Here is a 27,500-nt window from a genome sequence, read left to right as displayed (position 1 = left end):
CGGAGCCAAGTGCCCCTGATCACTTTGGAGAGAGGCAGTGCGGCCTAGTGAGACCAGAAATGGAGGGGTGGGGAGACAAGCCCTGGAATGAAATGACTTGGGAATCGGAAACTGGGAGGCCCGAGCCGGAGGTGGCTGTGTATACTCTCATTGGGTGCACACCCTGTAGCAAGGAGTCCCACAGGCTAATGACATGCTGGCTGAAAAAAAATAATTTCCTTTTTGTCTCCCAGTTTTACTAGCTGTTGGCGTCCCCCTGGTTCTGGTGTCGTGTGAGAACCACCCTCTATCCATGTGATTCGCAGCTGGGTGCCCTTGCCTCTATGCTACACCCGCTTATCTTACCATAGAAGAGCACAGTGACCTTTTGAATCATGCCTCCCTGAGGTCAGAACCATCGCTGAATGACACACATGTATTTATTTTAAAAGTTTATAGCTTGCCATTCCCCCCTTCCAGGAGGTCATTGTGTTTGTCTGCACGTCCCTCCCCTCCATCTTCCCCCCCTCCCTCGGTTGCCTCTCCACCTTAAATGCGTAGACTGTATGGGCCTCGGGGCAGAGACCTCCGTCACCTTGCCATTGCTACAGCTGGGTGCTTTGGCACATAAACGGTGCTAGAAAACTAGATAGAGATTAATTAGTGAGTCCGTCCATAAGGGAACCCAGAACCCACTACCAAAGGCAGCCACATCACTGCTCCGCCATGGGTAGAGGGGACCCCTGATTGCCCAAATCAGCGAAAGCAAGAAAGCACAAGGAAGTCCAGGTAAGAGCCATCTTCCACCACATCGACACTGGGCAGGTGACAAGGAGAGGGATGTCCCCAATCTCGGTGCTGCCAGTCAGTGCTCGACAATGCTGAGGTTGGCGGCTCGAGGGTCGGACTCGAAGAGAAGCGGCGTTGTGTCCGACATAAGGCAGCCACCCCGTGTGTCCCCATTCCAGAGGGCGAAGGGTGCAGCTGCTGGGACAGGGTTTGCACCTTGGCCTGGGGCTCTTCCCGGCAACATTCCTGACGCACCTCAGCTGGAGCTGGTACATGTTCAGGCAAGGCCTCCACCTGGCTGGCGCTCTGCTTTGCTGGTGGGTGGGCAGGTGTCTGTGTCGCGGTTTCCTAGCTCAGCACTTCTGGGATGCGAGGAGCCCCAAGGGTGGCCCGGTGAAGGCCTCTCAAACCCAGAAGACATAAGGGTCTGGAGGTGGGGGCGGTGTTGGTCCTGTGGATTCTCTGAGGGCTCCATGCCACTTTCACATCACAGCTTGTCACAAAGAAGGTGCCAAGGCAGTCGCACCTTTTTTCCCCCCTGCAGGCTGTTCTCTCTGAGTATGCATGGAGGGAAGGCTGCCTGTATTTAGACATGTTGGGGGGGGGGGAACACTCTGCACACCCTCAGTGGCACTTTCATCTTCCATTATACCTCCAGGTCTTCCAGAGAGGACCGGAAATTGGAACTGGGCCTGATGTTTTTTCTCCTCTGGATAGAACAGCTCCTAGCACTATTTGGAGTAGAGGGTGTGTGTGTGTGTGTTTGAAAGGCAGCCCCTAACTTCTCCATCCAGATGTTCAACAGCTGGCCACAATTAATACTGTTTGCTAGGATGTTGGGGTGGGGTCTTCAGCTAGCCTGGAAGTCCTGGTTGCCCAGGACTCTGTTTCTGCTACCCTGCACATGCCTGATCTTGTCTGATCTCGGAAGCTAAGCAGGGTCAGGCCTGGTCAGTACTTGGATGGGAGACCGCCTGGGAATACCGGGTGCTGTATGCTTATACCATGATCTGGGAAGCTAAGCAGGGTCAGGCCTGGTTAGTACTTGGATGGGAGACCGCCTGGGAATACCGGGTGCTGTAGACTTATACCATGATCTCGGAAGCTAAGCAGGGTCAGGCCTGGTTAGTACTTGGATGGGAGACCGCCTGGGAATACCGGGTGCTGTATGCTTATACCATGATCTCGGAAGCTAAGCAGGGTCAGGCCTCGGTTAGTACTTGGATGGGAGACCGCCTGGGAATACCGGGTGCTGCAGGCTTGTACCATGATCTGGGAAGCTAAGCAGGGTCAGGCCTGGTTAGTACTTGGATGGGAGACCGCCAGGGAATACCGGGTGCTGCAGGCTTGTACCATAGTCTTTCGAGACTGAAGGTTGCCAACCATTTGTCTCTGCTACCCAGCCTCATGCCCTGTACAGAGGTGGGCTGTATCCAACCATTGAGGGCAAGCAAGGTCCTCTGCCCATGCTCAAAGGTGCCCTTGATCTTCTGTGAATGTCGCCAATTGCAAGGCTGAGCCAGTTGGGTGGGTTGGGGTCTTCAGCTAACTTGGAAGCCATTGCCTGGAAGGACCCGTCTTTGCTTCCCCCCCCAGCCCCGTGACCAAGGATGGGCCGTAACCAACCCCTTAGTGCAAGACGCTCCTGTTCAGAGGGGTAGAGCCTCTGAGTAGGGGCAGAGGACCATGCCGATTGCAAGGATGGGCCAATGGGGTGGGGGTCTTCAGCTAGCCTGGAAGCCATTGCCCAGGACCCTCTGTTTGACCCCCCCAGACCCATACAAAGATGGGCTGAACGCAGGGTCCCCCACCCATGCTCAGTGGCGCTCTCCCTCTGCGGAGGACGTGTCCGCCGAGCGAGAGAGAGTGCCTCTGAGCATGGGCAGAGGGTCCTGCGGACCGCAAGGCCGAGGCGTCAGAGGGTCTCGGCCAAAGGCACCAGAGGGTCCTTTGGGGACTTCTCCAGTGGGCGCAGAGGTGTGTGGTGTGCCAGTTTTTTTGGGGGGGGGCTCTCCAGATGTTCTGGGGAGGTGTGCCCCGAGGGGGCGGGGCGTGGAGGAGGAGGCCCCGCCCCCCGCCCAGCTGATGGAGAGCCCGTGGGAAGCGCGGCGGCGGCGGCGGCGGCGGGAGCGCGCGAGGGGGCGGCCCCGCAGGCGGGGGCGCGCGTCGGGGGGAGGAGGAGGAGCCGGCGGGACCGCTCTGCTCTCCGGCATCGCGGCGGCGCTGGGGCTGGGCGATCGGGATGGCCGCGCTGCCGCTGCTGCTGCTGCTGCTGCTGCCGCTGTGCCCGGGGGGCGTCCTGGGCAACCGGCACGCCGTGCACTGGAACAGCTCCAACCCGCAGTGAGTGGCCGCCGGCCCGGGGTGGGTCGCCGGGGGTGGGTCGGGGAGATCGGAGTCCCGGGAGGGGGAGCGGCCGCGCGCACTGCCCGTGGGGGGCGCGCGCGCACGTGGGGTGGAGAGGGGGCGCGTGCCGGGGGGGGCCAGCGGTGGGTGCATCGCCACCATCCCCCCTCCTCCTCATCTTCATCACCCTCATCGGACTTGGGGGGGGTCCTGCTTTTGTAGGGGGGGGCTGCCCTGCAGTGAGTTTTCCTTCCTCCCCCCCCCGTCTGGCGGCTGTCTGGACTGGGACCCCCGTCTCCCCTCCCTCCCTCCCCCCCACCCGTCTCTCCTCGCCCGTCTCTCCCTCTCCCCCCCTTTGTGATTCATCTCCCCCCTCCCCATCCAGGCATCGTGGCCTCCATTTGCTGCTACGCTGCTGGGAGGGGGGCTACACACTCACAAACCCCCCCATCTCCCCCCACACACACACACAACGTGCCCGCTTTCGAGGCGACTTTTCCTAGACTTGCCCTTCTCTGGCAGTGCCCCCCCCCAAAAAAAGGGGTGATGGAGTCACGTCGCAGAGCCAGGGCGAGCGGAGTGCCCTCTGCAGCCCCCCCCCACTCCCCCATGTGCACTCTGTGCCCCCCAACCCTCCCTTGGTTCCATCAGTGCCCAGGCAGCACCCTTTTCCAGTGCACCCCCCACACACTTAACTGGCATGCGCCTGACCCCCCCCACCTCCATCGCCATGTGCCCGCCACCCCAGGACTGGATGGATGTGGCATGACCTATATAGGCTTTTTTGCAACCTCCAAATGACAGACACCCTCCCTCCTCCCCCTACCATCGTTGACAGGGTGGGTGGCCCTGCCAGACAAGGGGGGCACATGCCAGCCACAACCGCAGCGCATTGATGCACAGTGGGTGCCCAGCTGCCATGCTTCCCAGGTGTGTGTGCACCCTGTCCCCAGAGCGCCCAGCGGGCACGTGCCCAGGGAACACTGGGCCTCTCCACTGGGAACTGGGCGAGGTGCTCTGTGTGTGTGTGTGTGTGTGCGCGCCTGGCGAGAGGAAAGGAGAGGAGAGATGTTCCGGGGTGTTTATTGCAAGCGCATCGGCAAGGCGCCAGGGGAGAGTCTGTGCCGTTTCTCAACGCTCCTGCTGGGGCGTGGGGTGGGCAGGGAAAACTGCCGGGTGCCTTGCTCATTTTGCCTCGCCAAGAGCTTGGCACCGGCAGGAAGCGCCGGAGCGGGCACCACTTCCTCGAAGCCTGGCGCACGCATCACCTTTCACCCCTTCCTCGACAGGGATCACCCTTCCCCATGCGCCGGTGTGGCGAGCCTGCTAGGAGCCCAGAAGAGGGGCTGAGCAGATTGGAGGTCAAGAAAGAACCTCGCTTTGCAAAACCCCCCCCCTCAACCAAACAGGACTGATGGCGGCCAGCCCTTTCATCACCGCATGTGCCCACACTGCCAAAGTGTTTCATGTGCTGTCAGTGCGCCAGGGGTGCAAAGGATCCTGATCACGCTTCCCCCCCCATTCTCTTTGGCTTGGGAAATATCTGCACCGTTGAGGGTGGGGGGGGGGGTTCCCAGTAAATACCCAGGTGGTGGCAAGGGGGTTTAGGAAGGGGAGGGGACCTCCCAGTTGTCCCTGTGCCAGAGTGTGAGTCAAGCCCATCGCCATAGGCCTGCCCGCCCACGGAGTTTATCGCCAGGGTGTCTCTCCTTGGCACGTCTCCGCTAGCCCTGCTGAGGTACCTGGAGGCCCGATGGCCAGAGATGTGGAAGAATGAGGAATGTGGCTGGCTTTTGTTGGAACGTAGCTGGGGTTGGCAACGGCCCTGTTGCATGATGGGAGTGTGGCCAGGCTTTGAGTGGCCCCTGCTGTGGACAAACCCCTCCCGCTCTTCCAGCTCTGGGTTGCCCCCTTCCCCTGGCAAGCCATGGCGTTAAGCCCTGTGTCCCTTGGGTTGGCGTAGCGAGAGACTTGAGTGGGTGTTGTCATGTGCCGACGGCAGCCACCGGTTCCACAGGTTCTCTGTGCCAGGCTTCTTCTGTATCCAGGGATGGTGGAGGAGCATTGAGCCATCACCACATGTTGTGTGTGTGTGTGTGTGTGTTTTAATCAATGAGGGTTTTAAGTAATAATCTGGAAATTGTCATGGCCGCTGAGCAAAGCCACAGGGGGCCCGATCAATGGGGGAGTTAACGGCACCCGTTGCCGCATCTCTGAGGCCTCGTGGGGTAGAGGACAGGAGGGGCGCACCGTGGCAGTGCCACAAGGGAGCCGGTGTGGCAGTGGTCCCCTCGGAGCACCGCTGTGGCACAGGGGCAGATTGGCCCCTGAGGGGGACCGCTCTTTCCGTGGCCCGCTAAGTGCCCAGCGCCCCCTTCCTGTCCTGTTCAACGTCCATTCACGGCGCCTGGTGCTTGTGGCTCCCGTTTTCGCCAGCGCCGGGCCACGGGCGGAGGCAGGGAGGGCTGGCTCCAGCAGCAGTCGGTATGCGTGTCGTGGCTGCCTGTGACGCCCCCCCCTCCCCGGTCCGTCTGTCCGTCCGTACGTCCTTGCGCGTCTGGGTCTCACGCCCTCCGTTCCTCGCCTCGCCGCCTCGTCTTTTGTGTGCCAGAGGAGCACCACAGCCTTTGAGAATGTGTTCTGAGGCGGAAGTCCAGGCCCCATAAATTGCGCCTCTGAATTGGGCGCTGGCGGGCGCCACACAATGGCAGAGCGACCAGTGCGGGCTCCTTTGCCGGGACCACCCCCCGCCCCACTCTTCCTTCCTTCCTTAACCTGGTGTGACTTTTTAATGGTGTGTTGTGTATATGTGTGGGGAGGGGGGGGAAGGAGGGGAGAAAAGATGGTTGCTAAGGAGCTGGCAAGAGGGCTCAGGTAGAGCTGCTTGATGGATCCTGACCCACAATGCACTGGGCCTGCTTGGCGATGGTGGGCAGGGTGGTAGAGGCCTGGCTGGCTTGATTTATAAGGGCCGGCTTTGCACCAAACGCCTCAAAACCGGGCCTTTTTTTCCGCCGCCGCCCATCGCCTCTCGGGCCTACCCCCCCTTTCGCCAAGGGCTACGTGTGTGGGGAGCGCAAGGTTTCGGAGGGACCCCTATTTAGACCCCTTTCCGTGTTCCGCCCCACCTTACGTGCTGGACCCCTGTCTTTACGACACGCCAAAGCCGGGGAAGGGGGGGAGAGAGCGGGTACCCTGCCGCAGAGCCGAGTTGCCGGTGCGTGGGGGATATTTATGGCGGAGCAGTGCGGCAACGCTGGCTCAACTGCAGCCTTGCGCGCACATATACCCTTGCGCCGGGATTTGGGGGGATAAATTATCGGTGGAATTAGTCCTCGTGGGCCCGGCCGCTGGGTGTTGTGCAAGCCGTAAACAACCCTCGGCGACGCGGCACGCCCCGGCTCTGGTGGCTTGGAAGACGTTTGTGCCTGGCTGCCGCGGGACCCCTGCTTCTGGGTGCCAGCCAAGGGGCAGTGACCCCCTGCGCCGGGGCAGAGATGGAGTGCCTCTCGTCCTCCAGAGAGCTGACCCCTTTCCATTCCCCTGGCGATCCATTATTAGAGAGGCTCTGGACCTCCCCCCCCCCCACCGTACGAAGCTAGTTTATGATCCTCCATCTCTTCTCTCCTTTCCCGTTGGCATGGGTCCCAGAGTGGGGGGGGGGCTCCCCTCCAGTAGCAAAGAAATGAGGGGCTTTGCACCATGCGTGCCACACATCTGCCAGAGGAGCATGCGCTCCGAGCCGCAGTTCCACATGAAGCGCATGATGGTTTGGGATTCCTGCTGGGGCCTTCCCCTTGGCCAACCTTTGGCCTTGGCTTGGCCTAGGGCCCCTTTTGCCTGCAGGCCTTGGAAAAATAAATATATATATATCTGGTTTTCTGGTGCCAACGTGAAATCTAGTGTGTGCCCGACACCAGCTTTTCAAGAAACCAAAATGGCTGTATGGTGGTTTGGGGCACTCGGGGGAACCGGTGTCTGGGAATTTTTCCCCAGCCTGACCTTTGACCCTTCCTTCTCTCTGGATTTCCTCCCAAGCCTTGGTCGGTCGGTTCTCTCCAGCCGTCTGCCCGGCTTGTCACTTAGCCTGCCCTCCTCCTCCTCCTCCTCTTGGTTGTCTGGTCCTGGGGTGCCCTGCTGCGTCCATCTGTCTACTGTAGCCATTTTGCTGCTCTCCAAGAGCCCTGGTGCCTATCCCTTTTCAAGCAGGTTCTTGCGTTGGTCTCCTGGTGTGTGGTGTGTGTGTGTGTGTTTTCCTGGACAAGGGCAGATGTGACCGGCGTCCTGATGAGTGGTAGAGCCACTGCTTGCTTTGGGGTGGGTGGAGGGAAGGCCGGGAGGGTGGTCTTCCTAGGGGGTCCGGTGGAAGGGAGACCTGCACATTTCTCTTGGCCTTCGTTCAAAACCTCCGGACTCCTCTTCTGGGGGGGTTCACACCCCCTTTTTGAATTGAGGGGCGATCAGGTGCAGAAATGGTTTGCAACAAGAGGTCTTCAGCTTGGTGCCGGATTGAAAAGACAACACATGTGTCCAGAGAGAGAGAGAGAGAGAGAGAGAGAGAGAGAGAGAGAGAGAGAGAGAGAGAATGATGATATTCTCCAGTATTAAATAAAGATTTAAAACAGGATACACGTTGAATCAAAATTTATACATACATGTTCTTTCTTGGTCATGCATGTGGTTAACAAGCAATTGAGAAAATGATTTTTATTGCGGCTAACAAAAAGTAAAATAAATAAATAAAACGAGTGTCATCATGTCATTTAAGTTGCAAAGTATAACCTGCTTTGCAACTTAAATTCTCAGGGTGAGGAATAGTATTGAATTCCAAATATCTGTCTGTCTGGGGGAGAAATGTTTCCTTCCTTCCTTCCTTCCTTCCTTCCTTCCTTCCTTCCTTCCTTCCTTCCTTCCTTCCTTCCTTCCTTCCTCTCTATATCCATAGAAAAGGACAAAGATTCGTTCTGTGCCTCCCCAGGACTAGATCTAACGGCTTGAGTTGTGCAAGGGGAAATTTTGGTACAACAATCGGAGACAGCTCATTGGGAAGAACAGATCAAGAATAGAGCCAAGCGTCTCGGGGGCTAGGTGGCTTCTCTCCTGCTGGAGGCCTTTAGGCAAAGACTGGACAGCCACCTGTTAGGCTTGCTCAGTTTGTAGATTTCTTGCTTCGAGCCGTGGGTTGGACTAGATGACCTTTGAAGAGCCGTTTGACTCTATAAATAACTTAGACCAATGTTTTTCAAACTGCGGGTCAGGACCCACTCGGTGGGTCATGTTTTTCAGGTGGGCTGCGTAGACCTAGCTCAGCTGCCCTTGAAAATACAGAGCTGACAAGACAGGCTACGGTGCTATTGGGCAAGACGGGCTCCCAGTGGGAGAGAAGCCGGGTGCTTTGCCCAAAATAGGTGGGGGTCCTGGAAAGAGGAGAGGGCTGTGTGGTTGGAGAAGAACCCAAGTCCGCCTTCTGCTTGGACTTCCGAGCTGAGATGTTTGAATTCTGAGCGCTGCGAGATAACAGCATGAGCCTTGGGTTGATCGCAGTTCAGGTTTGAAGGCTAAATGGATGGCGTCCCTTCCGGCCATGATGTCACTTCCAGGTGATACTTCTGTGGCTTCAGCTCTCATTCCTCTTAGAACCCCTTCTCATCGCCCACCTTTCCGATGCTGCGTTTGGCCCAACCCTCGAATCCCCATCCTCTCCCTGGCCTCCCATTCTCTGTTGTCTCCCTTGTGTCTCATTTAGATTGTGAGCTCCTTGGGGCAGAGAACCAATCTCTTTCACTGACGGTAGCAAGCCCATGGATGGTGCAGTAAAAGGGCAGCTCAGTGCTTGTTTTGCACGCAAAAGGTCTCAGGTTCAATCCCTGATCGGGCTGGGAAGGACCCCTGAGCCTGGAACCCTGGAGAGGGACGCTCCATAACTTCTAGGCTTCCCCTCTTTTGGGTTAGGGTGGTATTTGGGGAGAGTACAGTGGGATATGTCGGTGAATGCATTAAAAGAAAAGGAAATGGCGGTTGGGGGGGCTTATTCCAAGGGGAACAGGGAAGCTTAAAAAAATAATAAACTAGGAATTGGCCCTGCTCAGCAGGAAGGGATGCTTTAATTAATAGAGAATTCGTAATAATAATAATAATTATGATATCTCAACTTGGGCCATGTAGCAGAGTTCCCCCCCCCCAAATTTAATATAAAATTAATTACAAGATTTCCAGCCTGCCGCTTGGTTATAAAGGTCTCCAGTGATCATCACTGAAAGACCCACACGCTGTTGAAAACGGTTTGCTGAAAACACTGGCAAGCAGTGAACCTGTTCGGCCCCGAATTCGAAACTGGCCCGAGAGAGAGAGTCCAAAGGACGTTTTGGTTTGGGTGGCGTTTGGTTCAATCTGCAGGACGGCGTTGGCCTGCTTTGGTCAAGTCGTTCTTTTACCAGGCATGGTGCTTACACCCCAAATAAGCTTGAATCGATTTATAGGCTACTGAAAATTGTACTAGTTATCCCGGTCCCCCCCCCCCCATTAGTCTTGGACAAAAGTTTCTCCCCCTTTTCTTGATCCTGCAAATTGTCAGGAAGCAATCCCAGGGCCTGGAGTGGACGAACGTTCCCTGTATTCCCGCCATTTAGGACAGTGGCATCACTTGAGCGGGGTGCAGGGGTGGCAATTGCACCGGGCTGCAGGCTGCATGGGGGCGACAGGCTGGCCTCCTGTCCGTGCAGTTCCCCCCGCCCCCCAATGATCACAGCTTGCACGCCATGCAAAAAATGCTGGGATTAAAAGGCACTCCTTGCAAGAGGGGCAGCGGGAATTGCAGTCCCGGCCCTCTTTCTCCCCTTGCTTGAGAGTTTGGGGGGCGACAGGGGGGCAAGCAGGAGGGGTCTTTAGGTGGCAGGAGGTGGCATAGCAAGGGTTCCCCCCAAGTTTGGTTCCCGTGCATAAGACAGGGAGTAGCTGTAAGTCCCTAACTTAGATAGCCTGGAAAAGGGCGGAGGTCAAGTGGAGTTCCAAAGTGGAACCTCCAGGTTTAACAGCACGCTACCTTTTGAGTCTCTATTGCTGGAGGGAACAGCATGAAAAGGGATCTGACCTTCATGAGGTTCTCTAGGAATTCTTGGAGGTATCTGTGGTAAGAAACAGGACTGGCCATTCCTACAGTCTTTTTTGGTTCTTATAAGTTTGCCTGTGGTGGAAAAATCTAGGCTGAGATGATGCAGGGCTTTCTGGGTAGAGATGGCCAAAGGGGTGTGCTACTCACTGCCTAGTCAGTCGCTTGGCATCCTGGTTGCCAGAGCTAGGCGCTCACACCCTGTTGTATATGTTGATCTCTGTGTGGTTGTGGTTTGGGCTACAATCTCTCCGTGGACTAGTGGTCTCCTTTATCCATTCGGGATAAAGAAGCGATTTGGGCCGTGTTCTTGCACAGAGGCTTAAAACCAGGATGATGTTGTGGTTCGGGAGTCGGACTTAGACCTGGAAGATCCAGGTTCAAATCCCCACCCAGCCACAAAGCTTCCTGGGTGACCTTGGGCCGGTCACTCTCTCTCGGCCTTGCCTACCTCACAGGGTTGATGTGAGAACAAGAGGAATCATATACATCTCCCTGAGCTCTTCAGGGGGAGGCTGGGCTAGAAATATGTAAAAAGGAATCAATAAAAACCAGGGGGCCAAACTCCGGCCCAATCAGGGGTTCCAAGAGTGTGTCGATCTTTTCCAGAGCTCTGGAATTGGTGCCAAATCTTGGACCTTACGGTTCCAAGGGTCTGAACCGGTTTACAAACCGCTTTTGAAAGCGGCTTTTTTTTTTTTTTGGTGGGGGAGTTGTTGTTGTTGCATTAGCCTGTCGCGCCCAAAAGTGCCTTAAAAATGAACCATTTTGGAGCAGGCATCTGGGGACACGCCGGCCGCTTCACGCGGTCTGCGCCCCTCCGAAGACCCTGTGCCAGAATCGGACGCCCTGGAGACTTTTCCGGTGTTTAGTCTCCGTGCCTGAACCAGAGGCTTAGAAATACGTCCTGGGGAAATGGAGCCCGTGGGGTGGGGTGGGGGTTAATGGTTCTTCTTGCTACTCTCCCATGTATGGGCTGCATCCCTTTTGGGTTCGCTACTGGGGCTCAGCCAGATTCATTCTCCCTCCTTGGCTGCTGGGACGTCCCTTGCTTTGCCACCCTCTTTCGCCTGGCTGCACTCCAGGAAGGCCCAGCCCTTCCGAAACTTTTCACACGAGAAGGCTCGGGGCGGCGGCGATGTCTGGCTGTGTGTGTGTGATTTTTCAGTAGCTAGGTGCCTGGGAAGAATAGCAGAAAGAAAAGGCCATTCTCCTTCTCCTCCTCCTCCTCTCTATGGTGGACAACAGAGTAGGGAGACAAGAGGGGTCTTGTTCCCCCGTCGTCTGTGCCCTGATGGCGCCCTTTGTGTGCCCGCCTGGGTTCTTTGTGGAAAGACTTAGAGGGCAGGTCACTCAGTTGGTGAGCCCCTCGTGCCCGGCTCAGAGACGTGCTGTTGCTACCTGAAGAGGCTGCCTGTCGGGTCTCGGAATGAGTCTCTGCTCTGGGCGTGACGCCTTCCAGGGCTGCAACAGTCCCAGCGCAACCCTCCGCGTGTCTACTCCGAAGTAAGTCCCATTGTGTTCAGTTGGGGCTTACTCCCAGGAAGGTGTGTATATAGGATTGCAGCCTCTTTTTTGAAGACTGGGTCAATTCTAGGCTTGTCTACTCAGAAGGAAGTCCCGTTGGATTCAGTGAGGCTTACTCCCAGGAAGGGGTGCACTTTCCTGAGAGTGAGCCCCATTGAACAAAATGGGACTTACTTCGGAGTAGACCTATTTAGAATTGTGCCCTCCGTCACAGTCCCACATTGGGTGCTATAGGCTACCAAAGAAAATGACCCAACCCAATCAGTGGCCTACTGTCTGTTGCTTATCTGCATGGGTCTCTGCTCTGGGCCCCCCTCTTTCCAGACATGTGGCGGTGAGTTGCATGGGTCAATTTTGCTGCTTATCTAAGCCCACCCAATGCGGAAATGTAGAATTCCCCCCAAGTTGCCTCTTTGCGTGAGTTTACGCTCTGCACCGGCACTCATCCAGAGTTGCGACGGAGGTTACCCTTTCGACAGCAGAGCGTTTCATTTGGGATCTAGTCTCATCCAATGCAGGGATGAGTGAGAATCGGCCCCGATTGAGAAAGGGAGGCCGGGGCTGAGAAGTGGCTCCCGCGGTCCTCCTTCTCTGTCAGTGGGTCTTTGAGACTCACACGAAACTTTCAATTATTTTGTTTCTTTCTTGCCACACATGGTTTGGGAATTCTTCGGAGGGCGTGAGGGAGCAAAAGCCACAAGGAGCAGAGGCATCTGGAAGCACTTTACGGCGGTGTAAGAAGGGAGGTGAACCATTAAGGCGATCCGATTCCAGCCATCTTTTCACGTGCCGGTTTTGAACTGGCGTTTTTTGAAAGTGGCTTGGTCCCCGGCCACATTTTGCACCGGAGACCTTTCAGACAAACAGCTGATGAAGGAAACCGCTTCTTGGGTTTGGGGGCTCGGTCTTGGGTTCGACTTCAGCTCCGGTCCGAGGCAACCGAGACATGCTTCTGTGCCGGTTCACCGGATGAGCCTCTTGGAACCGGTTTTTTGCTTGGAGTCCTGGTTCGGTCCAACTCGATAACCAGAGCCGTGGTCAGGCACGGGAAGTGTTAACCTTGGTGGTTGGTGGTTGTGTATCCTTTGGAGGGGGTCCTTCCCCCCAAAATGCCTCATTCCCACCAGTCTCCCTCTCTGCTCCGTTGCGGTAAGCTGTCGTGTCGGTTGGACATAAGAGAACCAGATTTAAAAGCGAGCGAGTGGGAATCGGCACCACTAACCCGTTTGCCAGCACCAGTTCACAAAATAGTATACCATGAGAACAAATTAAAACGCGAGCCCCAGGAACCCGGAACACCCAGCCGTAGAGGAGTTTGCCCGATGTGTCCCTGTACGATTAGCTGTCCTGGTCTGGCTTTCTTCCGGTCAGCTGCTGCCGAGGGCAGGGAATTGGGCTGTATCCTTGCCCTACTCTTGGCGCGATTGGGTCTGTCTGTTCTTTGCTGTGCAGACGCAAAGCAGAATTGCCTGCCTTTAGAGAGGGGGAGTGCCCACTTGTGTCTCTGAATGAGTCTCAGTCCCGGTGAACACTCAGAGCAGTGACTCATCCAGGGGGGCAAGCTCCTCTGAGTTCAGCAAAGATGTGGGGGGCTGCCATAGTTTTTCTGTTGCGAAAACTGGAGTTGCATTGGACATCCCGGGAAGCTGCGGCGAGGGACGTACGTGTGTGTGCATTTTGGGTAGCGCGGAAAGAGCCGAGACGTAGCGGAGAAGGCGCAGAGAGGGCTTCGCCGCTGAGCAAACTGCCCCGTCGCGCCCTTTTGGCCCTGTTTAAAGAGGGATCACAGATCAAGAGAGAGCAAATCCCGGGTTTAACGCCGGTTCAAGGAGCGACGGGGAAAAATCGACACTGGCGGCAGGAAGGTGGGGTTCAGATATTTTTGGGGCAGGGGGGTGGCTGGCGGGCGATCAGAGCGTGACTTTGTGTTTGTCGGGAGGGGGTGTGGTTTCATTGCCACCGAGCCCACCTCCCCGGGCCGTGGCAAGCAGTGAGTTGAACAGCGCAAGATCCAGATTGGCAATGGGGGAGCTTAATCCAGATTAACCCCAGGGTGGAGATTAAAAGCGGCTTTTTTTCTGGATTCATCTTAATCCTGTTAACCAAAACTCCCTGTGTGTCTGTGCGTCTGTGTGTGTTCTTTTTTGGGGGGAGAGTCTGCCTTCCCGCTCGGCCAGCCTCCGAAATCTTGAAGTGGGATTTCTGGAAACTGCCAAGGTTTCTTTTTTTAAAACCAGCCAGACAGATGCGTCTTCTCTGACACGGGGGGGCCTTCCCGAGGAGTCTCGGAGGCCGCCTTCCTCACTCACGCGCCCTCGTCTCTGCACAGCGCTGGCTGGGATTGCGTTCCCCGCTCTCGAGTGTGGCGACAGACGCTTAACTTTATACTTTTGTGGGGGTGTGTGTGAACCGCAACCAAAACAGCGACAACCTCCACATCTTATCTTAAAACCTATGTTTGGGTTGTGTGCCGTTGGAAACATTCGGTGCTGACCATGCTTGCGTGTTTATCCTGCCCCCCCCCTCCGCAAGACCTCCAGGAGGTGTCAGTGGTTTGTCCGTCCTCCCCCTTTTATTCTCACAACAGCCCTGCAAGGTAGGCTCTGCTGAGAGGCAAACCAGCCCACTGGCGCGCTCTGAGTGTCATGGCTGAACGCAGGCTCTCCTAAACTAATCCAGCACGGGGATGGCTACAGCAGTTGCGCAGAAACAAGTCCATAGAAGAACCACACTTTTAAATGTGCCTGGGTGAAAATCAATGCATTTGTTCTGAAGAAGCGTTCTGTGGCTGTCTAAGGCTTGCACAGCTCAGCCCAGGACAAACCCCCTCCCCCCCCCCCCCCCGCGCATGGATCTACGCAACTCCCTGGGTTTGGCCTTCGACAAAAAAGCTGGGATTCTCTCCCTCGGTGTGTTCCCGATGGCCCTTGCTGGGGAAATCGCTGTGTGCCAAACCGTTAACTGGGATCAATCAGAAATCTTTGTGCTGGGGGGTTGGGGGGAGGCCAGAGTAACAAAGGCGAATGGATTGATGTCGGTTTTGCAGGTATGGTGCAGAGAACTGAGATTTTTGTCTCCTGTCCGGGGATGATTGTCGATTCTGGTAGACCGGATTTTGGGGGGAAGGACATCAGGACCCCTATATCTTCTGTCTTTCTCTGGGGTGTGTGTGTGGGGAATTTTTCCCCCAATGCTTCTCCACTGGAGAAGGGTTCTGTGCCACACTAAAGCTTGCGCAGTCTTGATCCATTAAGCTGCGTTCGGACCTCGCCTCTTCCCCCCATTTATCTTCTCTTCGCCCCCCACAAAATTTCATCAGTCTCTTAGTGACTCTACATAGAAATGCCGTTTCTCTTCCAAGCATGCCCAGTCTTTATTTCATCCTTGGAAACAACCCTGTGAGGTAGGCTGCTCAGAAGACCCACTCGCAGCCCCACGGCAGGCTCCGTGGCCCAGTGAGATTTGCACTTGCCTCTGTCTATTTCTCTACATTGCACCTGGTGGCAACCAGAATGTCTCCTTCTTTCCTGGTCAGTGTGCTGTAGTGGTGAGAGCACCGGGAAGACCTGGGTTCGAATCCCTACCGAGCCACAAAGCGGGACAAGCAACGATGTCCGTGAAAATATCCCACCCGCAGGAGGTAGAGAAGGTCTGTCCTCTTCTTGTATAGCTGTGGCCGGTTGCGGATCTGGAGCACATGTGTGATAGTCTGACCTAACAACAGCCCTGCGAGGTAGGCTGTACTGAGAGGGGCGGTGCAGGGGCTCAAATCGAAGGTGTGTATTTGGGGTGTGTGGGTTTCAGATTTGCCAGGTACTAACTATAAAACATCCAGATGGAAATTTGTAGCAGAGAGAAAGAGATGCTCACCATTTTCGGCGAGGCTTGGATGATTGGGAAGGGATGGACGCACTTTTGTTTCCAGGTCAGAGGTCAGCACTGCCATGCGCCGTCCCAGTCGCGCAGCAGGACGCCTGAGCCACAGCAGTGAGGGGGAAAAAAGAACACCTTGCCTGTTTGTGTTTATGTTAGTGGCGCCCGGATCGACTTTGTCAGGCCGATGAAGCAGCTTTGAAACGATTTGGGCTGCGTCCAGGAAGGGAACTGCTTGGGGGGGGGATGTTGGCGGTGAGGTGCAGGTGGAGGATTCTGGGTAAATCAGTTTGCGCCAAGGGTTATGGACAGGTTTCGGGAGCAACCTTCTTGTGCAAGCACCCCTTTTTTGTAGGTTTTTTGGGGGGGGCTGACCTGGGAATCTTCCCTTGGCCCCAATGAGGGCTGTTAGATCAACAGAGCCTCCCTATTCGGAGACAGTCTACCTCGGAGAAACCGGCAGCCAGAGGAGGGCTGTGCGCAGGCTTTGCCGGTCCCTGTTGGGAACAGATGGCAATAGATGGAGCCCTTGGGCTGAGCGAATGAAGAATTGGACTGGTTGGGCCTCTGTTTTATTGGCTGGGAACTGTGGGGGCTACGGACAGAACCTCCCTCTTCAGATGCAGTCTACCTGTAAATGCCAGGTGGTGGCAAGCAAGCCACAGGGGAGGGTGGACCTTGCTGGTGGACCCTCCTTGGAGATTAGGAAAAGCGATCAACAGCCTGTGTGATGAGTACTAGAGGGACAAGGATGTGATGCTCAGCAGCTTCAGATGGGGGCTGATGGATATTAGCCCACGGGGCGTCCCGGACCCCTACCACTTGCTGGCTGTTCACTGCCCTGCTTGTCCACAAGCTGCCTGTGCCCTCTTGCCTGGCAAGCCGAAGGCCGTCATTGCCCTGCCGCCGAAAGAGATCAGGCCACGTCCACCTGCGCCGCCTCTGGCACCCGTAAACGTTTCCACTTCAAGGGGGCTCTTATCTGCTTGACGGCAGAGTCTTCTTTGGAGGTTGCGAGCTGTTGAGTGTGAGAACCCTTCAAAGAGGCAGCCTCTCAGCCCTGCCGACCTGCCGCCTGCCGTGTCTTTGTGCCGGGGAGGGGGGGGGAACAGCTGCTCGCTCTCCAGGGCCGCAGAAGGGTGGCCTGAGGCTTTCTGCTGGCGGCGGACGAGGGGGGGAGAAGAGGTCATCTGAACAGCAGGTGAGAAAGCTCAGGCCTTATACTCTCGCTTTGGGATGGAGAGGGTGCAGTCGGGAACTGAGTTCGAATCATGGCCAGGCAATGGAATCCAGGCCTGGCTTTGGGCTGGTGAAATGCGTCCCTTGGGAAAAGTTGCAAACCAAGCCCTTGTTTTCTCCTGTTTTGTTATCCCCCGCCCCCCAAAAGGGCAGGGTATCTGAATTTTAAATGAATATTTCATCATTTTGCATCCTTTATGTTGGCTTCCCCTCCTTCAGCGTAGCCCCACAGCTTCCAGCTGCCCCAAATTGTACCCAGCGGCCCCTCAGGGCTTCCAGCCTGCCCATATCCATGAGGACTACCAACTTAAGCTTTTGTATTCTTTGCTTTCCCCCCCTCCCAAAAGGAAGCAATAGTCTCAGGGTGTCTAACAATGTCTGTGCAGTAGAGATAGAGGATGTGGCTAGAACTGGAGAGATCTGGGTTCAAATCCTGGCTGTGCTCACTTCTTTCTCTCCGTCGCGGGGTTCTTGTGTGGACAAAATGGGAGGGGGAAAAGCCTTGTTGAAATTCCCCATCTCCTTAAAGGAAGCGTAGGATAGGCTCAGTTCTGGAATACATTCGTTCATCAAGGTCACTCTCGAGCATGCACAGAGTGCCTTTTACATAGCATAGGCGCTGGATGTCAGTGGATAAAGTTGGGCCTTGTCCTGAGCTAGGGGCTAATCCTTGCAGAGCTTTTGAATTCCGGAGCCTGACTTTGGAACAGGCAAAGGAGAGGTCCAGGAACTGTGGGTGGATGGCCTTCTTTTCCCAGTCAGTAAAGGAGAGGGGCAGGATTAATGGCTGAGAAGGTGCTGTTTCCCGGGGTGCGAGCTCCAAAAGTCTGGAAGAATAATAAGGAAGGAGAGTTTCTTTGGAGCACGTGCAAAGTTTTTTCTCTTTGGAAGAATAATGAGAACGTCTCTAGAGCATGCGCGAAATATTTTCTCTCTCTCCTTGGCAGCTAATGGCTAGACCAGGGGTGCTCAATAGGTGGATCGCGATCTACCGGTAGATCGCGAGACAAAATGAGTAGATCGCGGAGTGCCGACCCCCCCTTCAGGTGCCTCTGGGAGGAAACGCCGGGAGTAAGGCCCATTGTACGCAATCGGGCTTACTCCCAGGTAAGTGTGGCTAGGATTGCAGCCTCACAGCCTAATCCTAGGCATGTCTACTCAGGAATAAGTCCTGTTATACTCAGTGGGGCTCAAGGTACACCAGCATACATTGTACGCATAAATGTTATATGTTATGATGGCGCAAACATTGTAAAAAAAACTCTGGTAGATCTCCGGGCCTTGCTGGGTTTCAGAGTAGCTCTTGAGCCAAAAAAGTGTGAGCACCCCTGGGCTAGACCCTTTCCTCTTCTGGATTTTCCCTTGTGGAGTACATAGTGTGTGTCTGTCGCTACTCTTGGGTGGGGGGCTTAACCCGTGCCAGAAACTCAGCTCCAGAATCTGTTTTGGAGACCGGTGTTTGCATTGGGACTTACGCAGTATGAACCGTATGACCCGGAGCACATACAGAGTGTGAGATGTTCTTTGTATCAAGGGGGGAGTTTGAAAATGTTAACTGGGGCGGTAGTTACCCTCAGACAACTCTTGCTAGTTTAGAAGCCTTGTCTGTCCTCAGCAAGAATGCAGGGAGGGGGACTTGCATCCTGTTTCTTTCCTAGGTAAAAGACAAGCCAGGCCCCTGGGGGCAAGGCGGCACCCCCAAGCTTGGCCAGGGTGAGTCAGGGGTGAGTCATGGCATCAGATTTGGCTGGGTGTCTGCCCTGGGTGAGGTGGAAAAAAAAAGTAAGGAAGTGTGGACATGTTGGGAGCTGATCCTGAACTTCATGGCCTGGCGCAGATGCAAGCGACTGTCTTGGAGCCCTGGAAATGGGTGCCCTCTGAGCACGCGCAGAGTGTTTCCCCCTCTTGAACCCTCATGTTGCATTTCCCTGTTCCCACATCCCTGAATTCAAGGGGCAAGACTGCCGTGGGACGTGGCAACCACCACTGCCTTAAATGGCTCTAAAAGATACATTCCTGGTTGGGGGGGGGTTGAGGCATTTTCCTATCAGTGGTCATGATTGGTCAACTTGAAGCTCCATGTCTGGAGACAGTGTCCCTTTGAAAATGAGTCGCTGAGAGACCAGCCACAGAGGAGAGGTGCTGCTGTCTTTCCAGATCTGGGGATTTTCTAGAGCAGCGTTTCTCAGACTGCAAGTTGGGACCCACCAAGTGGGCCGTGAACCAATTTCAGGCAAGTCTCCATTCATTTCAATGTACATTTTATTTTTAATCCAGCCATTTTTCCACCGCTGTGCCGTGGCACACTGGTGTGCCGCGAATGGTCCCCAGGTGTGCCGTGGTGAATTTGGGAGAGGGTCGTTTATCAATAGGACCATTGGGGGATGTGAGCCCCCATCGACAGCACAGTGTGCCTTGTCAATTGCCAAAAAGCTGATGGTGTGCCTTGACCATTTTAGTGTCTTGCCGGTGTGCCGCGAGGTGAAAAAGGTTGAAAATCACTGTTTTAATCAAGTAGACTTGATGCTACCCTGGTCTGGGACTGCGTTTGGGGAAATGTTACAGGTCTGTACTTTTGACAGGCTACTGTATATATGCTTTTAATAATGATAGTCAATGGGGTTTACCCCAGGTAAGTGTGGACAGGATTGCAGCCCTTGGAATGCTTTTATAAAACAGATCAGCAACTATTTGAGAGGGTAGGAATGTTCTTTATTTTAATTATTAAACTTATTATAAACTTTTAATATACTTTAATTAATCTAATTTTGTTGTATTGGGCTGTCCAAACTTCCCTGCTTGATGATGTCACTTCTGGTCATGACATCTTTCCCAGGTTAATGACATCACTTCTGGTGGGTCCCTACAGATTGTCATTCTCAAAAGTGGGTCCCGGTGCCAAAACGTTTGAGAACCACAGGTCTAGAGCAGGGGTGTCCAAAGTTTTTGGCAGGAGGGCCACATTGTCTCTCTGACACTGTGTCGGGGGCCGGGGGGGGGAAAAGAATTAATTTACATTTCAAATTTGAATAAATTTACATAATTTTACATAAATGAATATATTAAAGATGAACTTACATGAATGAATGAAGGTCTTGCAATAGCTCAAGGCCTATAAAAGGCCTTGCACAAAGCAAGGCCGGCCTTTCCTTTGCTGCCGCTGCTGCAGCACAGACGTGAAACAGCAAGCAGTGGAGGGAGCCCTCATCCCACAGCTCACCGAGAGGTCAAACACACCGACACACAAACCGAGAGGTCAAACACACTGACACACAGAGGTCAAACACACTGAGAGCAGTTGCGTCGGGCCAGTGTAGGCTCCAACAAATCTCTGGAGGGCCAGAGGCTCATTGGAGACTGGGGACTCCCTGAGGGCCGCATCGAGAGGCCTCGAGGGCCGCAAGTGGCCCCAGGGCCGAGGTTTGGGCACCCCTGGTCTAGAGCCATCTGGCTGTCAGGAATAGCGATGGCTGCAGGTTTTGGACGCTGCCTCTCTGGAGTTTCACATCCCAGGTACGGACAAGGGACTGCCATCACCCCTGTTTCTTACGTCTACGCTTCCCGGCAGATTCCGGCTGTCCCCTGTCGGAAGCACGATCCTGGGCCTGATTGAAAACTGGCCTGGTTTCTTTCCCGTGCAGAAACGGCGCTTTTGCAGGGTAGTTTTGCATGTCCCTGGTAGCCATCGAAGAGACCTGCCGCTGGAACGAACAGAAGGGTGGCAGAGCTGAAGGTGGGTGGGGGAGCTGGAGGAAACTGGCACCACGATGCGAAAGGAAGGGGCCAGGGCACCCACCCCAAGCGTTGCCAGTTGGCCACCAAAACACCACTGGGGTGGGCCATGCTCCCGTGCGCGGCACAGGGCCTTAATTGAGTTGCCGGCTGCAGATTGATTGCTTAATTAAAACTCAATTAAAAATCCCATTGATCTTGTTAGCCAGAGCGGGGGAAGGTTCACGCTTTGCTGGGATTTACCAGTTTTGGGTGGCGGTGATGGCAGCTGGGAGGAAATATAAGAAAGGGGCTTTGATTCCCCCCCCACCCCTCCTGATGAGCTGATGTGCTTATTACCTTGCAAAGAACAAGGTGTGGCTTTTGGGGGGGGGAGGGAAAGATGTGGTGTCTCATTTCCTGGGTGCAATCTCCCCATTTCCTGCGCCATTAAAAAAATGACTTCAAAAATTATATTCCTTATATAAGAACATAAGAACAGCCCCACTGGATCAGGCCAAAGGCCCATCTAGTCCAGCTTCCTGTATCTCACAGCGGCCCACCAAATGCCCCAGGGAGCACACCAGATAACAAGAGACCTGCAAGGCTTCCTGGGAATTGTAGTTAAGAACATAAGAACAGCCCCACTGGATCAGGACATAGGCCCATCTAGTCCAGCTTCCTGTATCTCACAGCGGCCCACCAAAAGCCCCAGGGAGCACACCAGACAACAAGAAGACCTGCAAGGCCTCCTGGGAATTGTAGTTAAGAACATAAGAACAGCCCCACTGGATCAGGTCAAAGGCCCATCTAGTCCAGCTTCCTGTATCTCACAGTGAACATAAGAACATAAGAACATAAGAACAGCCCCACTGGATCAGGACATAGGCCCATCTAGTCCAGCTTCCTGTATCTCACAGCTGCCCACCAAATGCCTCAGGGAGCACACCAGACAACAAGAAGACCTGCAAGGCCTCCTGGGAATTGTAGTTAAGAACATAAGAACAGTCCCACTGGATCAGGCCATAGGCCCACCTAGTCCAGCTTCCTGTATCTCACAGCGGCCCACCAAATGCCCCAGGGAGCACACCAGATAACAAGGGACCTGCAAGGCTTCCTGGGAATTGTAGTTAAGAACATAAGAACAGCCCCACTGGATCAGGCCATAGGCCCACCTAGTCCAGCTTCCTGTATCTCACAGCGGCCCACCAAATGTCCAGGGAGCACACCAGATAACAAGAGACCTGCAAGGCTTCCTGGGAATTGTAGTTAAGAACATAAGAACAGCCCCACTGGATCAGGCCAAAGGCCCATCTAGTCCAGCTTCCTGTATCTCACAGCGGCCCACCAAATGCCCCGGGGAGCACACCAGATAACAAGAGACCTGCAAGGCCTCCTGGGAATTGTAGTTAAGAACATAAGAACAGCCCCACTGGATCAGGCCACAGGCCCATCTAGTCCAGCTTCCTGTATCTCACAGCAACCCACCAAATGCCCCAGGGAGCACACCAGATAACAAGAGACCTCATCCTGGTGCCCTCACTTGCATCTGACATTCTGACATAACCCATATCTAAAATCAGGAGGTTGCGCATACACATCATGGCTTGTACCCCGTAATGGATTTTTCCTCCAGAAACTTGTCCAATCCCTTTTAAAGGCGTCTAGGCTAGACGCCAGCACCACATCCTGCGGCAAGGAGTTCCACAGACTATATCTTTATCCTGCTGTCCCCTCCATGGGGGTTGCTCCTCCCGTTTTCCCCGCACACTAACCCTGTGAGGTAGGCTTAGCCGAGAGCTGGTGTCCGAGAGAAGATCCCCAAAAGGGGTATTGATCCCTGGTCTCTCTTCTCCTCGTCCAGCACTCTAACCACTGCACCAGACGTCTCATAAACTTTCATCCCTTTCAGCCTCTTACGTTTATGGCACATGAACGGAGAGCGAGAAAACACAGTTCACTTCCCCTATATGTAAACTTCCCTATATGGTTGCCTGGAAGAGATGCCTAATCACCCCAGGCGAGTAGCTGTTCCCTTGTTTCAATTGATGCCTGCTGTTGGAAAAAGAAAAATATCACCAACTGGCTCTCTGCTTCCATTTCCCCATCAACAAAGTTGGAATGGGCCCATCCCGCCTTGTAGGGTTGGTGCGCGAAACGAGGCTTCTGTGCATTTGCAATCTGCAAGGCTGTGGTGCCGATTTCGGCTCCTTGAGCATCTCTGCCTTTTCCTTGGCGAGCGTCTTGTGTGCGGGTTGGCAACAGTGCCACCCAGCTAGCTGAATCTACCCAGGTTTTGTTTTTTTTTTGTCCCCCCTCCTTGAAACAGCTTGGAAAGGGGGTCAAGTCGGAGACCTGAACAGATGAATGAGAGGCGGAATCCTCCTGCAGACCTCTGTTTTGTTTCTTCCCCGTAGAAATTAATAAATGAGAATAATAATAATTAATAATAACACACGGAAAAGCTTGCAAAGAGCTCCCTTAGTCGCCTGTGGTGAGTTGAAACCACTTCCAGGTGAGCAAGACAGATAAGTTGGCTTCCCTTGGATGGTCCTACTTTTAGGCCGGTGGCTTTTGACTTGTTGAGAACTGGGGACACACACACACCCACACCCCTGCATGCTTCCAATTCTCAAGTCAAGAGTCCACTAGGTGAGGAAGGGCTCATTTTAAAAGGGGGAGTGAAAGGAAGACATTGGGGAGTAGATAGTGCGGTGACTGGAGAGAGCAGGAAGGTGTGTGGAAGACTGATAAGTGGAAGGCTAAAGCAGCCCCCCCAAATGAACTTAAGAAGAGCCCTGCTGGATCAGACCAAAGGTGCATCTAGTCCAGCTTCTTGTATCTCACAGTGGCCCATCAGATGCCTCAAGGAGTACCCCAGGCAACAAGAGGTCCGTATCCATGGCCAATCCCTTGCAGCTGGCAATCAGAGATAGGCTGCTTCTAGAGTCAGGAGGTTGCACATGCCCATCATGGCTTGTAACCTGTGACGGACTTTTCCTCCATCCACCTGTCCAAGCCCCTTTCAAAGACTTCGAGGCCAGATGCCATCGGTGCGTCCGGTGGCAGGGAGTTCCGCAGACTAACGTCACACAGGACAATGACGCATTTCCTTGTGTCTGTTCAAACTCTTTCAACGCTCAAGTTTTAGTGGCTGGCCCTCGGTTCTGGTGCGTGAGAGGGAAAAGAACACCCCTCTGTCCGCTCGATCCATCCCCTGACTTATTTTGTACATCTCAGTCATGGCCATCCCGTCCTCCACCACCACCAGGCTCTTCCAGCAAGCAGGTTTGTAAAACTCCTCCCGGGCTAGTGAGTCTTTCGGGCTGGCTTGCAAGCTCTGGGTGGCTTCCCGAGGGAGTAGCATCCTACAAAAGGACCAAAAAAAGCCGTTCGTCTCCCCCCCCCCACATCTGTTCTTCTATGCGCGCTGTCGGGGAAGAAAGTGTAAAATCAATGAGCTGTTTTGTTCTCGCCCAATCAATATTTTCCCCCAGTGCGCTCCGGCAAAGCCGGAGCATGGGGGCCAGTGTCGTCTCGGATGGTGTTGCCTCTGTGGGGTGGCCAAGTGGCAGGGGTGTGTGTGTGTCCGTGTCCGCTCTGCAGATTCAGGCTGTGTTATGGATGTGGTCGAGCCAGTGGAGGGTGGTTGGGAGGCCACAGGACGAGTCTCTTAGGGAGGGCACCAGGATGCAGGTCTCTTGTTATCTGGTGTGCTCCCTGGGCATTTGGTGGGCCGCTGTGAGATATAGGAAGCTGGACTAGATGGGCCTATGGCCTGATCCAGTGGGGCTGTTCTTATGTTCTTAACTACAATTCCCAGGAGGCCTTGCAGGTCTTCTTGTTATCAGGTGTGCTCCCTGAGGCATTTGGTGGGCCGCTGTGAGATACAGGAAGCTGGACTAGATGGGCCTATGGCCTGATCCAGTGGGGCTGTTCTGATGTTCTTAACTACAATTCCCAGGAAGCCTTGCAGGTCTCTTGTTATCTGGTGTGCTCCCTGGGGCACTTGGTGGGCTGCTGTGAGATACAGGAAGCTGGACTAGATGGGCCTATGGCCTGATCCAGTGGGGCTGTTCTGATGTTCTTATGTCCTTCTTCCAAAGGAGTCGAGTTCGAATGGTTGGGGCTATAGAGGAGAAAGAAAATGGGACCCCCAGGGCATGCAACGGACGCCTGGACAGTGCGATTGATCAGTTTGAAGTTGCGCAGTCCTTAGACGTGCAGGCCATGCGCGGCTGGTTGCTCTAGGTCCCCCGGTGGACTGAGAACCGGTGTGGTGGATCTTGCCCCTGCCGCAAACATCGGCACCTCAGTCTTCCCCATCTGCGGAATGGACATAATAGCACTCATTCACCTTGTTGTAGGACACCGAAAAAAGAATACACGTGGAGCACTGTTCAAAAAAATGTTGTATACAAATGATAACTATTATTATGTTCCTACAGCCAAATGTATGGAGATTTAGGAACTGGTGGTGGCCATGGGAGCTAATGTCAAGTTTGGGGGCAGGCTGGTTTTGAATGCCTGGTGGTAGCAGGGCATACAAAGAAGGAAGGACTGTGTTGAACATCATGGAGGCATCTGGCCACAGAATGCTGGGCTAGGCGGTGGAGAGACCTCTTGGCCTTGACGGCTGAGTGGAACTTCCATGTACAGGAGCAGTATATCTGTTGACTCCTAGAGGGCTATTGTCTATATGCCCTGCTCTTGGGCTTCCTGGCAGCGTCTGGTTGGCCCCTGTGGAAGGTATGCTTGGGTCCAATCCAGCAGGGCTCTTTTAGAGACACCCAAGAGGCAGGGTGTTGTAGAGGCCAGACTTGGCTACCACCTGACCTGCACCTATCTAGGTGTGCCGCAGATCCAGGCCACCTGTGGCAAACGGAGTTGCCTCATCCCGAGTGACTCAGCCTTGTCAGACACCGGCTGGCAGCCGCCCTTCAAGGGACTTCCCCAGCTCTACGAGGAGATGCTGCCACAATTCGAACCTGTGACCATTTACTGGCTCTGTCACGGGGCCACGTGTGGCAGAAAGGGCAGGGGGGAGGGCTGTGTTTTGCAGCTGTGACTTGAAGGGGGACACACACATCATTGCCTGCCCATCGCAGTGATCCAGTGATGAAGGAAGGATATTCCCATCATGCCCTGCTCCTGACCCTCCCCGAGGCCTTTAATTGGCCACTGTGGCAGGCTGGGCGTATTGAGCTGGAACGCAGCGTCGCTCTGACCCCGAGCGATATTGCAGGCGTCCGCTCCGGCGCCATCGGCACGCGGGCTCTTAGGGGCCGGTGTGGAGCTGCCCTCACGGCTGTGGCCCGCACCCGTCCCTTGAAATCGCGGCAGCTGGACGTGCGAGGCCGGTCTTCCGTTTAGCCTGACAGATGGCGCGTCCGGCCCCTCCCAGCTCCCTGTTGCCGCGGCTTGCCAGGTATCTGGGGCACTGGCGGTGCCTGGGCCGCCGGGCGCCGTGCCTGGCTAGCTCTCGTCGCGGTTCTGCCAGGGGAAATCCATCTGCCCGGCTCCGACAGGATGATGGAAGGCGCCACTGCCCTAGAAGCGCTGCTCGCAAAGCCCAGTCGTGCAGAAGGGCTGCCGCTCCGTTCTGCCACGGCGCTTAACCCTCCCTGTGCCAGGGCAGGGGTGACGGCGAGGCGGGTCCCCAGATGGTGCTTTTTCGAGCAGAGGGCAGGATCAGGGCCCAACTCTGGTTTTCGAAGGCATTTTGCAGAGCCAAAATGGCTAGTCGTCATTGATAGACCTGCCCTCCGTCACGATTTAATCCGGTTCCCTTTGGCAGCCAGACAAGCGAGTGGCTGGTCTTGTGGCGGGGAGTTCCACAGGTGAGTGGCCGGCCTGCTTCTTGTGGTGGGGAGTTCCACCGGTGAATGAGGTGCTAAAAGGGGGCCTCCTTTTCTCCATCCTGACTCTCTCGCCAGTCAGTTGCCTTGGATGTCCTTCCTAATGGGGCGAGAAAAACGTCTCTCTTCGCTCCTTGATACTTTATAAGGGTGCTAGATTGCACCTTAGGGGTCTCCCTTGTCCAGTTTCCTGTTTCCAACAGCAAGGTGCACCTGGGACCCTCACAAGCAGGGTATGGAGGCCACAATCCTCCCTTACTCTCCCCCTCCCAACTTATATGTAGTGACACAAAGCTACAAACCAGGACCAAGTATTATTTTACGCCAGGATCCACACAGACCGTCTACCGTTCCAGGGACTGGCAAAATCCGACTGCTTGATCTTTTGAAAGGCTTTGCAATAATTTTCGAGAAGAATTTCTCGACCAAAAATATAGGTTTCCATCCCTTCTCTGAGCATGTGCAGAACGCACGTCCCTGCAACAGCCTTGGGAGGTTGGCTGCGGCCGCTATCTTCCGTATTGCAAAATGTGTAGGGTGGGGGGAGGGTGATGTGAAGCGGATGTCCGTGCTTGGCAGCCACCGAGCAGACTCTTGCCTCCAAGCGAGATTCGAACTCGTGACTCGGCTTCGTTTTGAAGCCTTTTTCTGGGTCCGTGAAGGTTCCGGGCCAGGCCCTGTTTCCACATTGAGCTCCCCTGCCTGCTTCCCTGTGTCCAAATCAAGGCATCCTCTTCCTTTCCTCTCCCCAGCACTGCTGCAGAGTTAGGGGTGGGATTCCATGACGTGGGAAACAGAGTCAGGCGACGGCTCAAGTGAGTTATGGCAGGAGGACGTGTCCTTTCCGCAGCACATGGTGTGCTTTGCCCGGGCAGGAGCTGAGCGCCACGGGACCTGGGTGAAGCGGTCCAGCCTCTCTCCTCCAGCGCTTGGAAACACAACCTGGGCGAGCTGTCCAGGAACCCCAAACCTCTCGCAAAAATCCCGGCTGCCCATATCAGGCAGCGACTTGCACGTCTGAATGCTCTGCAGTGTGCCCGCGGGGGGCGCTGCTCGCTAAGTCCGCTTGC

General features: G+C 54.9%; 1 protein-coding gene and 1 pseudogene across 1 annotated transcript in view; both read left to right on the top strand.

Annotated features, from left to right (window-relative positions):
- The first annotated feature begins 1,648 nt into the window (after nucleotides 1–1,648).
- Nucleotides 1,649–1,767, top strand: LOC136636064 (5S ribosomal RNA; annotated as a pseudogene).
- A 1,243-nt stretch (nucleotides 1,768–3,010) lies between these two features.
- LOC136636061 (ephrin-A3-like) overlaps nucleotides 3,011–27,500 on the top strand; it is a 44,472-nt gene continuing 19,982 nt past the window's right edge. The window contains exon 1 of the mRNA XM_066611087.1: nucleotides 3,011–3,111. Within this exon, the coding sequence (XP_066467184.1) occupies nucleotides 3,011–3,111 (101 nt within the window). The remainder of the gene's footprint in view (nucleotides 3,112–27,500) is intronic.

The sequence above is a fragment of the Tiliqua scincoides genome, unplaced genomic scaffold (genome assembly GCF_035046505.1).
Source record: "Tiliqua scincoides isolate rTilSci1 unplaced genomic scaffold, rTilSci1.hap2 HAP2_SCAFFOLD_78, whole genome shotgun sequence".
Lineage (NCBI taxonomy): Eukaryota > Metazoa > Chordata > Lepidosauria > Squamata > Scincidae > Tiliqua > Tiliqua scincoides.
Note: the sequence above shows the minus strand (reverse complement) of the source record. Positions and strands in the feature narration are given on the sequence as shown.